Source organism: Trichomycterus rosablanca, chromosome 4, assembly GCF_030014385.1.
Source record: "Trichomycterus rosablanca isolate fTriRos1 chromosome 4, fTriRos1.hap1, whole genome shotgun sequence".
NCBI classification, from domain to species: Eukaryota; Metazoa; Chordata; class Actinopteri; order Siluriformes; family Trichomycteridae; genus Trichomycterus; species Trichomycterus rosablanca.
In genome coordinates this window covers 37730339-37744554 of record NC_085991.1, presented here as the reverse complement: position 1 = coordinate 37744554, position 14216 = coordinate 37730339, and the positions used below count along the sequence as shown (strand labels likewise).

At 38.2% G+C, this 14216-nt stretch overlaps 1 protein-coding gene across 1 annotated transcript in view; it reads left to right on the top strand.

The window, feature by feature from the left end:
- col4a6 (collagen, type IV, alpha 6) overlaps window positions 1-14216 on the top strand; it is a 113497-nt gene that overhangs the window by 83933 nt on the left and 15348 nt on the right. The window contains exons 21-28 of the mRNA XM_062994254.1: window positions 293-382; window positions 478-635; window positions 1435-1614; window positions 1748-1931; window positions 8453-8524; window positions 9465-9572; window positions 9909-10127; window positions 10245-10403. Coding sequence (XP_062850324.1) covers window positions 293-382; window positions 478-635; window positions 1435-1614; window positions 1748-1931; window positions 8453-8524; window positions 9465-9572; window positions 9909-10127; window positions 10245-10403 — 1170 coding nt within the window. The remainder of the gene's footprint in view (window positions 1-292; window positions 383-477; window positions 636-1434; window positions 1615-1747; window positions 1932-8452; window positions 8525-9464; window positions 9573-9908; window positions 10128-10244; window positions 10404-14216) is intronic.

Genomic DNA, 14216 nt, shown 5'->3' with positions numbered 1-14216 from the left:
AGTAAAAAAACATCCTGAAGGCTCTTACTTATTTTAATATCTAAGTCAATGGAGACAGTTGTTTTTGTGTACTATGAGATTTTTGGCAGAAATATCATTTTTGCCAGGTAATTCGAGTAATCATCACCTGATGATGCTAACCATTCTAACATATCACTAAATAAAATAAACAATCAATTTCAGTTGTTTTACTGCAGCACAATAAATGTCTTTAAAATAAATAATCTTTAAACATTTGTATGTATGTGTATAAAAAATAAATAATTGTATTATTTTGCTAAACTAATTTAAGTTGGACCGTATCCAGTGGATATAACTGGCACCAAAGGTCAGAAAGGAAACATTGGGCCAACAGGAGAAAAAGGTTCAAAAGGATCCTATGGTAAGTAACATTGTGCTAAACAAAGGGCACAGCTTGAGATTAATGGGTTGGTGTACATTTTTACATAAGTCATTTTAATCTCTCTATGTTTGTAGGCGATCCTGGAGATTGTAATTGCCTTGGTGGACCAACCATTGGGGAACAGGGACCTACAGGATTTAAAGGGCCTCCTGGTCTTATAGGAAACAATGGGCAAAAAGGAGAGCTTGGTGACCAAGGATTTTCAGGACAACGTGGGCCACAGGGGCAAAGTGTAAGAAACATGACTGAAAAAACTAAAACTGTGCAGCTGATAACCAATTGTCTAGCTAATCTAAGCTGATCTGTTGACCAAAGCCAAGTTATAAAAGGTTTGTTGCATAAAAAACAATGTGAACAGTTATAATAACTCATTTATATATATATATATATATATATATATATATACATATATATATATATTCAACTTTGTGTTGATTTGTTTGAAGGTTTTAGAAAGCAAATTTAGATTTAACCCAGTCAAAAACTTCTCCATGGCTGTAAAAAAAAACTGTTGTTATTATTACAGTCAGATAGTGGTCTGCACTGTTTACTGTTATTTCCCATATCTTTATCTTCTAAATACAAAATCAGTATATGCTAAGAGATTTCATGTAAAACAGTAAAAAAATATACTAGTTTTAATGTTTGCATCCCCTTCTGCAAAATCTGATATGTATACTTTGAAAAAAAATTGCAAATATATTTTAAATAATGTTACAATTAATTTCTTAATAGACACTTTTGTACCATGTAATGGGGTGGGTTACATTACAAACACAATGTTGTAGCAGTTCCAATGCCATTAACATCAACACTGTTGGTTCTGTAATAATTTTGTAGTACAGTATGTGGTTTATGATGCAGACCTGGTTATCATAGACTATCTAAGTTAAACATAATTTAAAAAAAAATTTTTTACCTGGTATTTACCTAAAATTTAAAATGCTTTTGAAGTCTTAGAAAAACTACGGTGTCTGCGATTGTGCTCTGCTATTGTGATAAATTATGTCTGATACTGTGCATATTTTAAGGGTTATCCTGGAGAGCAGGGCTTTACTGGGCGTAAAGGAGAGAAGGGAAATCCCTATTTTGCTGGAGGTCAAGGACAAAAGGGTGACATTGGTAGGACAGGGCCTCCTGGGCCTGCAGGTGACATCGGCCTACTTGGAAGAGATGGAACCCCTGGTTACCCTGGGCCTCAAGGACCACTGGTAGGTTGCTAGCCAATCAGAAACATAAAAATCTGCATATTATACCCAGTATTTTACAGTTCTTTCTTTAAGACCAACTTGCCTTTGTGTCTTGGTGTTTATAGTTTATAATTTGATTGATTTTTTTATATAGGGAGAGCCTGGTTTTGGGGTCATTGGTGACAGAGGCCTTCCTGGATTGCCTGGATTAAAGGGGCAGCCTGGCGCAGTTGGTGAACCTGGCACTGGTTTCCCAGGCCTCCCAGGTTCTATGGGATTACAAGGTGACCCAGGTATTATGGGGCTTCCAGGACAACCAGGACTTCCAGGACCACCAGGTAAGTACTAGATATGTTAAATGGATAGAACTAAAGCTGATAAATGGAAAAACATACATATAAACAATATTTTTGCATCTTTATAGGCCTGGAAAGTGTGAAAACTAAATATACTATAGACAAGCATACATTTTATATATTGTATATACTGTATGTGTACATGTACAGTGAACATGTTTAAGTTAAACATCTCATTTAAATTCACTTTATTTGCTTGATTTACAAAAAAACTAACAGTTAAAAACTTATTTTTTAACATACATTAATTACTGAAGAAACTAATACATTTCAGTGAGCTTAAGGTAAGAATGGGTTTGAGAATGGTTTTAGCTGCTCAGGTGGCGCAGCGGTAAAACACGCTAGCGCACCAGAGCTGACATTTCGAACTTATCGGTTTGAATCTCAGCTCTGCCATCCAGCTTGGCTGGGCGGCTACATGAACAACGATTGGCTTGTTGTTCATACAGGGTGGGAAAGCTGGATATGGACCGCCTGCACAGAGACAGGAAAAGAGTTTGTTGATCTGCATATGAACTCGCCTAGTGCAGGTGAAAGGATGCAGTTGGCTACTGCACACGTGTCGGAGGGTGCTTGTGTTAGTTTCGTTCTCCTCAATCGGAGCGGGGATCGGCATCAGTGGAGAGGAAGCATAAAGAAAAAAGGAAAAAAAGGGAGAAAATATATAATGTACAATAAGCTTAATGATTTACAAATTGGAATTATTGATATGACACAGTTGTTGTAAAATATCTTGTTTACTTCAGTAAATGTAAACTAATTGAGACTGTTAACATATAGAAGGGCTAAATATTCCCCCGAGTATGGTAGCAAAATGTGCATAATGTAATTGTATGTAATTATAAGTATACTGTATAGCAATTATTAGACCATTAATTACAGTTTATTTTACTTTACCTGAATGTCAATGTCAATGTTATATTATGAATTTAATGCTACCAGTTGAAGCACATATCTAATGCATTAACAACAACAACACATGGACATACAGGGGTTGGACAAAATAACTGAAACACCTGTCATTTTAGTGTGGGAGGTTTCATGGCTAAATTGGACCAGTCTGGTGGCCAATCTTCATTAATTGCACATTGCACCAGTAAGAGCAGAGTGTGAAGGTTCAATTAGCAGGGTAAGAGCACAGTTTTGCTCAAAATATTGCAATGCACACAACATTATGGGTGACATACCAGAGTTCAAAAGAGGACAAATTGTTGGTGCACGTCTTGCTGGCGCATCTGTGACCAAGACAGCAAGTCTTTGTGATGTATCAAGAGCCACGGTATCCAGGGTAATGTCAGCATACCACCAAGAAGGACAAACCACATCTGACAGGATTAACTGTGGACGCAAGAGGAAGCTGTCTGAAAGGGATGTTCGGGTGCTAACCCGGATTGTATCCAAAAAACATAAAACCACGGCTGCCCAAATCACGGCAGAATTAAATGTGCACCTCAACTCTCCTGTTTCCACCAGAACTGTCCGTCGGGAGCTCCACAGGGTCAATATACACGGCCGGGCTGCTATAGCCAAACCTTTGGTCACTCGTGCCAATGCCAAACGTCGGTTTCAATGGTGCAAGGAGCGCAAATCTTGGGCTGTGGACAATGTGAAACATGTATTGTTCTCTGATGAGTCCACCTTTACTGTTTTCCCCACATCCGGGAGAGTTACGGTGTGAAGAAGCCCCAAAGAAGCGTACCACCCAGACTGTTGCATGCCCAGAGTGAAGCATGGGGGTGGATCAGTGATGGTTTGGGCTGCCATATCATGGCATTCCCTTGGCCCAATACTTGTGCTAGATGGGCGCGTCACTGCCAAGGACTACCGAACCATTCTGGAGGACCATGTGCATCCAATGGCGGTGCCGTGTATCAGGATGACAATGCACCAATACACACAGCAAGACTGGTGAAAGATTGGTTTGATGAACATGAAAGTGAAGTTGAACATCTCCCATGGCCTGCACAGTCACCAGATCTAAATATTATTGAGCCACTTTGGGGTGTTTTGGAGAAGCGAGTCAGGAAACGTTTTCCTCCACCAGCATCACGTAGTGACCTGGCCACTATCCTGCAAGAAGAATGGCTTAAAATCCCTCTGACCACTGTGCAGGACTTGTATATGTCATTTCCAAGACGAATTGACGCTGTATTGGCCGCAAAAGGAGGCCCTACACCATACTAATAAATTATTGTGGTCTAAAACCAGGTGTTTCAGTTATTTTGTCCAACCCCTGTAGTATAATATGCCAAGGTTAAACACAGGGTTTTTAATTTTAGTGCAAAACCTTGTAGGCAGCCATGGTAACATTAATAAGTCTATTTGTCATGGTGTACGTCTGTGTTCTTATGTGTGTACAGTGGGGTCAAAAAGTATTTAGTCAGCCACTGATTGTGCAGGTTCTCCTACTTAGAAAGATGAGAGAGGTCTGTAATTTTCATCATAGGTACACTTCAACTATAAGAGACAAAATGAGGATTTTTAAAGAATTTATTCATAAATTATGGTGGAAAATAAGTATTTGGTCAATAACAAACAAGCAAGATTTCTGGCTCTCACAGACCTGTAACTTATTCTTTAAGAAGCTCTTCTGTCCTCCACTCGTTACCTGTATTAATGGCACCTGTTTGACCTCGTTATCTGTATAAAAGACACCTGTCCACAGCCTCAAACAGTCAGACTCCAAACTCAACCATGGCCAAGACCAAAGAGCTGTCGAAGGACACCAGGAAAAAAATTGTAGACCTGCACCAGGCTGGGAAGAGTGAATCTACAATAGGCAAGCAGGTTGGTGTGAATAAATCAACTGTGGGAGCAATTGTAAGAAAATGGAAGACATACAAGACCATTGATAATCTCCCTTGGGGTCAAGATCTCATCCCGTGGGGTCAAAATGATCATGAGAACGGTGAGCAAAAATCCCAGAACTACACGGAGGGACCTGATGAATGACCTGCAGAGAGCTGGGACCAAAGTACAAAGGCTACCATCAGTAACACACTACGCCGAGAGGGACTCAAATCCTGCAGTGCCAGGCGTGTCCCCCTGCTTAAGCCAGTACATGTCCAGGCCCGTCTGAAGTTTGCCAGAGAGCATATAGATGATCCAGAAGAGGATTGGGAGAATATCATGTGGTCAGATGAAACCAAAATGAAACTTTTTGGTAAAAACTCAACTCGTCGTGTTTGGAGGAAGAAGAAAAACCCAAGAGCACCATACCTACTGTGAAGCATGGGGGTGGAAACATCATGCTTTGGGGCTGTTTTTCTGCAAAGGGGACAGGACGACTGATCCGTGTTAAGGGAAGAATGAACGGGGCCATGTATCGTGAGATTTTAAGCCAAAACCTCCTTCCATCAGTGAGAGCATTGAAGATGGAACGTGGCTGGGTCTTCCAGCATGACAATGATCCCAAACACACTGCTCGGGCAACGAAGGAGTGGCTCCGTAAAAAGCATTTCAAGGTCCTGGAGTGGCCTAGCCAGTCTCCAGACCTCAACCCCATAAAAATTTGTGGAGTCCGTGTTGCCCAGCGACAGCCCCAAAACATCACTGCTCTAGAGAAGATCTGCATGGAGGAATGGGCCAAAATACCAGCTACAGTGTGTGCAAACCTGGTGAAGACTTACAGGAAACGTTTGACCTCTGTCATTGCCAACAAAGTTTATGTTACAAAGTATTGAGTTGAACTTTTGTTATTGACCAAATACTTATTTTCCACCATAATTTACAAATAAATTCTTTAAAAATCCTACAATGTGATTTCCTGGATTTTTTTTTCTTCATAGTTGAAGTGTACCTAGGATGAAAATTACAGACCTCTCTCATCTTTCTAAGTAGGAGAACTTGCACAATCAGTGGCTGACTAAATACTTTTTGGCCCCACTGTATATGCAGATTTCTTTTCTTATTCTGCCTGTGCTAACATTTTCCTAATTGATGATTGATCCATTCACTGAGAAATTGAGAGTTTGTGGAAATTCATCAAAAAAGAAAGATTTAATCAAGATATAATTGTTAATTATCAACTGTATTTAACTAATTGTAGATGGGAAATCATATTTACTAAAATCTACTCCACTCTCCATATCTCTGTGCAATGGAATTTTTGCTTTGCTTTGGTGGAATGTTTATTTAAAATTGCTGTTTTAATACTTTGCTAATAATTTAATCATCTTTATGCTCATGCTATAAATAATGCTGCTTGAATGAACACTGATTGACTGACCGCATCTCTTGCTATCTGTCTTACCCTTGCATGTTGTCTGACTAGGTGACAGCTGTTCTCAGGTGGGGCTTAATGAAGCCTTGTTCGGAAAGGGAGGTGAGAAGCCCAGAGCTGTAGCCTGTAGAACATTTTAGGGTGATGATTGAGTCAGACACCACAAGCTTTAGCCTGGCTTTTAGCCATCATCATATTTTTGGAAATGCTCAAGTTGTCTACTTTAATCATGTGGTTTACTCAGTGGATAGTAGGAGCACTTGTTGAATGTTCTGAAGTAAGCTTGAGCCACAGCAACTAGGCAGGCAGCACAGTTGTTGGGATTAAAAGAAATATGTCAGAAAAGGATTGATGCTGCCAGAGATTTGTTTATAGTTTTTGTCGGCTGGTTTGCTTGAATCTATGTGCTTGCTTTGTCTTTACTGCAAATGTGTCTTCAGCTTATATCCAGTGCATACAACATGTGCACCTACTGTCATTGTATCAGCTTTTATCAGCTAACAAAATCTATTGCATGTGATTAGCTGTGCTATGCTGTTTGATGCAAATAAAATATTGGAGATACAAACAAGACAGGTATTTGGAATCAAAAATTTGTAATTATGTATAATTACTTAAGTTTAATTTCAAGAGCTTCATTTGATAATCAGTTGCAAAATATTAAAAACATTATTTTGGAGTTGTTTTTTCTTATTAGAGCAGTAACACTGTAGATTGTAGATTCTGGTACAAGTGTAACATTCTGGTACACCTACTTCAGGTTGAGAATCCTCTAGACCATATGTGTTAAACTCAAGGCCCGCATCATTTTATCATTTTATGTGGCGAGAGCTTAAAAGACGTATGATTGTCTTAAAATACATTGTAAAATCGTACATAAACTGCATCTCCCACAATGCATGACAAATTTGTGACCCGCAAAGTGACCGCATCTCGCCACTAGATGGCAGTGTTTCCACATCAGCATTTAACTGAGGCGGTTTTCCAACAAGTGATGTTGAGAAATATTTACAAATAATCCCAAAATGTACAAGAACAGAAAACTAAAGCAAAAGGTAGAGAATTTAATGAATGATGGGAAAGTGAATACAAGTTTGTGCTTCAAGAAGAAAAACCAGTGCGTCTTTTGTGTTATGAGGCCATGTCTGTGGTAAAGGAGTACAATATAAATGTAGATATACATTATAAATACACAGTATAAATTTGGCATTTTGACACCAAACACAGAATTTAGCCTCTAAGAATAACAACAAATTGTCCAAGACTTAAAAGGCGGACTGCAATCACAGCAGGATAAGTTACAATCGGCCCTTTGAGGGCCACCATAATGCAGATGTGGCCCTCGGTGAAAATTACTTTGACACTCCAGCTCTAGACCCTAACATTAGCTGTTGGGCTCCATTAGAATGAAACTGAACTGAAAAAATGCCCTACCAATTGGCTTTATGCATGCCCTTTTAACAAATTTGGCCAAATTTGATCTCTGTTGAGGATTTATGACAGTGGAGTCACCTGGAATACATTATACTGTGTATGTTCAATAGGCAATGCCCCCCTTGGGGACCAAGCCAATGAAAAATTAGTTGTTTTTCCTGACATTTCATAAGAAAAAACTAGGAACAAATATGTTTTTTATAAGAATAACAACTGATGAATTAGTTTTACACTTAAAAATATACTTACTGTCAGGAAATTATTTAAACAACTTTTTTTTTTATATCTACAATTATTTCTGTATATAAAGTGGTATTTTTTGTTGGTCACGAAGTTTGTTGGTCACAAAGCATAAATGTAAAGAATTTGTACAATTGTTTATTTTCATTTTCATCAGCCAATCTATTGCAGGGGTTTGGCCATCACCCTCAGACATAGCCAATCATGTCTGTGTAGATGCCAGGCCAGTGGATAGCACCACTGACATTTGAACCCATATCTAAGTAGTGGTAGGCTAGAGTAACAGATCACTTCACCACCTGAGTGCACAGAACTAGTAAAACTTACACAATTTTAAATGTTTTTTTAATTAATTAATTCTCTAATTAACACTTAACAAAATTATTCAAATATCAATGGTTAGATCAAACATCAATTGTTTTGATTTTCAAGAATAGTAAACCTATATGTTGTCTGTTACATGCTTTCTGCTAGTATTTATTAGTTTGGGACTATTATACAGAGGCATCTGTGCAGTCATTTATGGTCATATAATTGACTTGTGGTGTCCCTTATTAGTGACTGGTCTGTGTCTAAATGTAACCAATGATCATATGGATCTTCACAGGAGCAACACTACCCTGTATATTTCAAGGAGAACTTGGAGACACTGGTCAACCTGGACGGCCTGGAGTACCAGGTAATGATGTAGATCTTAATATGTATCTAATTAAAAAATGACAAAGAATCTGTGATTCAGAGATGTTCACAAGTCACAAAATACGAGTCTGAGTCGAGTCACGAGTCTTTAGACTAGTGACCGAGTCAAGTCACGAGTCAATATAAAATAATATGTAAGTTCAGATAAAAAAAAACTTAACCTTAGCTTATGTTCTTCCAAATGCTATTACATTTATAACTGTGTGTTGTCCCATTAGGAACATAATCCGTTATTTTGTAAATGTGCTTATAATTAAAAACCTCCAAACTTTTGCTGGTTGTGAAGTAAAACATGAACTCGTTAGGAAGCCAATCAAGTGTTTCATTGACACATCATCTGTGTGTCGCTGCAAACTAAATAAATGCAAATAACAGCATTTCTTACTAAAAATTAAAATCAGAAGGTCTGATTGGTTCAGAAAGCGGTTCTTCCAACCATTAGCGCCAATTCTGTAGGAGCGTTCCATTCACATTATCTGTTACTGTGCACTACGTATTCCACCATTTTAAGTGAGATTGCAATCCAAAGGTAACGAAAATTTTCAAATGAAGTGAACTTTAAACTGTGTAGGGAGTAGGGAGCGATGCTTCATCACTACGCCGGCTGGCTGTAACATTTACCCATTGCGTGTGTTGCAGTTTAAAACGGCTGGAGCGTTATTAGAGAGCAGAAAATGACATGATCAGAATGATGTTGGATCATACATATATAAAATTGTCACACATAACTAATGTTGCTGACTTCTGTTGTCCACAAGTCATTTTTTGCGAGTCACGAGTCGAGTCCGAGTCATTTATAACGAGTCCGAGTCGAGTCTGAAGTCGATGTGTGTGCGTCTTACGTCACAGACTCTAGTCTCCATCTCTGCTGTGATTTAAGGTATAGTTGTGTGTGTGTTATGTTTGTTTGTGTGTGTTAGGCCCGAAAGGTCAGCCTGGTCCTATAGGACGAAGTGGACGACCAGGTTTTGATGGATTGAAAGGAGAAAGAGGTGATCAAGTCACTGGAGGTCTACCAGGAAAGCAAGGTATGAGCCTATTAAAATAACAGAAATGACAGAATGTGTAGTTAAGAGGTTAAGGTACCATACAAGTAATTGGAAGATTGCTGGTCCCAGCACTTCTACTACTCTAGGCTACTCTATGCAAGGCCCTTCATCCTAAAATTGCTTGGATTTTATATGGTAACAATTCTAAATGTCAGTGAAATAGTTGCCTTCTCTTCACTACAAACGCTGACTCAATGTTCTACCACTGAACAAAAATGCAAATGTAACCAGTTTTAAGGGCAACTGCAATAAAATAAAAAACATTGTGAGAATTTGTTATTGAATTGATTCAGTTTTATACAACTGATTTTACAGGCTTTCCTGGACCCAGAGGAGATCCAGGTTTACCAGGTGTTCCAGGCCGTAGTGCACCAGGTGCTCCAGGGAGAAATGGCCAGCCTGGCTTTCCTGGACAAAAAGGATCAGCAGGCGAAATTTTAGGGGCATCTCCAGGAGTCCGTGGACCTATAGGACAACCAGGAGAGCCTGGAGACAAAGGTCAACCAGGCACTCTTGGATTAACAGGTGGACCTGGTAGGTTTTTACATGACATAAGGTAGCTATGATAGCTTAAATACATAATTCCCCCAGAAGCATAAATACTGTGTCTAGATAAGATTTGTTAATTAATATTGACTATTTTTTTTTTAGGTTTTGATGGACGCAGTGGTTTCCCAGGCGTAAAGGGTGAACGAGGTGTAAACGGTTTTCCAGGATTTCAAGGACCACCAGGTCCTCCAGGAGAGGTGTTTGAAGCAATCCCTGGACTTCAAGGACCCCCTGGGAATCCTGGAATTCCTGGGCCTGCAGGTGAGAGAGCTGCTATGTTTGTGTTTGTTCTTTTTTTAATTAAGAAACGGCATGGCTCAGTGAGTATCTCATAAGGGTGTGAAGTGGCTTAAGTTATTGTTCTGATGGAGCAGCATTCTAATACACTAGTTCAACACCACTCAGTCTTAGCAGCACCATCTGCCTGGCTAGATGCTTAACAAACACAGGCAATGTCTAAAGGACAGAGGACTGGATAGGAAATTCCTTGCTACTGTCTGGTCGTGCCGCCGGCTTAAATGGTGGAGAAATACAGGGATAATAGCATGGTTCTCTGTACATAAAGAAAGCTCTGTAAAAAAAAACAGACAGCGGCCACTCAGGTAGCGCAGCGGTAAAACACACTAGCACACCAGAGCTAGGATTTCAGATACATTGTATCAAATTTCAGTTCTGCCATCCGGCTGGGCTGGGAGGCTGCATAAACAATGATTGGCTGTTGTTCATAGGGTAGGACAAGCCAGATAGGGACTCCTCATAACTGAGCGAATTACTCTCCTCAATCGGGGCAGGGGTCAGCTCCAGTGGAAAGGAAGCATAACGCAATTGGGTATAAATTGAACGTGCTAAAAAAATCAGGAGAAAATGCATTTAAAAAAACAGACAGCGGTTCCACACTTGTCGAAAGAGTGTGTTATTCCATCACCGTCCTAGGCTGCTGTTTTTGTACTAGTGGTCTGAAGGTCACTGCTTTAAGCTCCACCACCATCAACTTGCCACTGTTGGGCCCATGCGCAGCATCCTCAGCTCAAACGGATTGTATTTTATCACAGTTGTAAGACACTTTGGATGAAAATATCATCAATGTACATTTGGTATAATGCAAAAAGTTTGTCACTGGATTCCACCGTTCACTGAACTTTCTCATAGATACAGTGCATCTTATTGTATTCCTCTCCTCTTTTGTGTCAACTTTCTCTTTCTATGTCTCCTACTCTCTCTTTCTCTGTCACCACCTCCACCATCTCCATCTTCTCATCACTTCCATTTGTTGTGTTTTGCTCCTCTGTTCTTGGTGCTGGGTCACTTCTCTAGGCTGCCAAGGTGAGAAATAGTATCTTTCCAACTAATTCCCAACTAATTCTCTATAGTACTAACTTTCTTTAACAACCATTTCCTTCCTGTCTCATTATTTGACTAATCAGATGAATTCAGTCCTGATGAGCTAAATGTTCTAACCAAAGCAAAAAGTGAAAAGGAACATGCTTTAATAAAGTGATACAGCAATACTGTGTATTTAAATATAACTATTTAATTAATTAATTAATTAATTAAACAAACCCCATTTTCACAAAAGTTTGAAAATGTTGTAAAATGCAGTAAAATAAAGAATCTGTGATTTGTTAATTCTCTTGAATCTTAAATTAACTACATTAACCAACTTGATTGTTTTTGTAAATATAAAATTGTTTTTGTGAAAAGATAATAATTAACATCACATATTCTTGTTTTTATTGCATTTACAAAGTGTTCCAACTTTTCTGAAAAATGGGTATTTTTAATAAATTTAATTTATTATCTTGTTTAAAGGTTTCCACCCAGCTTTGTGTGGTTAAACCAGTGTGTATTCGATAAAACTAATGCCATAAAGCGGTACTAATTTAGCCAAAAGCTTCATTGCTATGACCCTAATCTGCTTGTGTGAGATTAACAAATTCATCCACCTACATGAGAGCCTTCATGTAAGTTTCTAGAATCTGTAGAAGCTTTAGAATGTGTCAATGTCAGCTTCCTGTCTGTGCGCTTTCAGTGCTGGTCCCATGCCAAGAGAGAAATAAGAGGTTTGCATCAGGAAGGGCATCCAGCATAAAAACTGTGCCAAGTCTGGTATGTGGACCAGCTATGCGGTGGTCACTCCTAAGTTATCCCAAAAATCTTTTATATGGTTTAGGTCATGTGACTGTCAAGTCCATGACAGTCAGCACTCCTTTATCATTTTTGTCTTCAAGTGACATTGCACAGTTTTGATGTTTGAGATTGATAATGAAAAATAGTTGTAAACTAAATACAAATGCAGAGGGAAGGAACACTTGCTATATTTATTACAAAAACATGTGGGTTTTAAAGGGTTCAAAGATAACAATCATGTACTGTTATTTTTGACCTTGCTTATTATGCAGAGAGATTTTTTACAATACTTTTTTTCTTTTGGTTGCTCCTGAATATATTTAGGGTTAGCCACAGTGGATCATTCTGGTCCGCATACCTAATTTGGCACAGTTTTTATGCCAGATGCCCTTCATGATTCAACCCTTTTCATTTTTATCCTTACCTTAGACCAGCACTAAAAGCGCACTGACAAGTGCACCTCTCAATGGCTAGACTGTTCAGACATGCATAGTCATTTCTGTGTAGATGCCTAATCAGCTGATAGCACAGCTGGGACTAGAACCCCGGATCACAGTAGTAGTGAGCTAGCATATTTTACCACTGCACCACCCGAGTGTGTAATGGACTGAAAATGGTGAAATTATATTATATTAATATATAAATATATATATATATATATATATTTTTTTTGCATTATTGAACTTCAACCCGTCCTTGCTCATAAAAAGGACTGAGCCTTTTGTTAATGCTTACGGAAGCGTATTGCTGCCACACAGATAAAAAAAAAAAGCCGTCAGTATGTCATTATAACGAGAAAATATGTCGTTATAACGAGAAAGGATGTCACTATAACGAGAAAGTATGTCGTTATAACTAGAAAAGGATGTCGTTATAACGAGAAAAGGATGTCGTTATAACGAGAAAATTTCATTATGTTAACTGCTGCATAGCTGACACATGCAAGATGCTGTAGCTTTAGGAACAGTGCAACAATGTCTAAACTTAGTTTAATATTCAACATTTGTCTGACATTTGGCATTCGGATCTAAATAAGTGGTTGAAAAAAAACCTAAGACCTTCTTATTTTATGATTTCTTACACGAATGAAAATAGTCAACATACTACAAAAACTATTTAATGTTAATTTTAAGATTACGTCTATTTATCTAAAGAAAGGTTATAATGAAACCGTTTATCAAGCTCCCACTTCATCTAACGAGTTAGGGACCGTCATAAATCCGACTGAGAAACGTAGGAGACATTTACTTTGCACTTATTCAGACAAATAAATCCATTTAAATCTTGATTTGATGAATTAATGTCAAACAATTTTTACATAAACACATCAATGTTTCTCACCTACTACACAAACCTTATTTTTTTTAAAACATAGTATTTATTTTACATTACATTTAAATAAAAATCAATAAATCTGTAATAAATGTATATTTCAAATATACAAATTATATTTCCAAAAATACAAATAATACAAGATTTAAATGGATTTATTTGTCTGGATAAGTGCAAAGTAAATGTCTCCTACGTTTCTCAGTTGGATTTATGACGGTCCCTAACTCGTTAGATGAAGTGGGAGCTTGATAAACGGTTTCATTATAACCTTTCTTTAGATAAATAGACGTAATCTTAAAATGAACATAAAATTGTTTTTGTAGTATGTTGACTATTTTCATTCGTGTAAGAAATCATAAAATAAGAAGGTCTTAGGTGTTTTTTCAACCACTTATTTAGATCAGAATGCCAAATGTCAGACAAATGTTGAATATTAAACTAAGTTTAGACATTGTTGCTCCTACAGGAGAATCTTGATCGGCGCGGCAAGCTGCAAGGTTACAAGCTACAGCATCTTGCATGTGTGCAAGCTTTCTCTTCATCGGCAGATATGCTTCCGTCAGCTATGCAGCAGTTAAGGTAATGAACTTCTCGTTATAACGACATCCTTTTCTC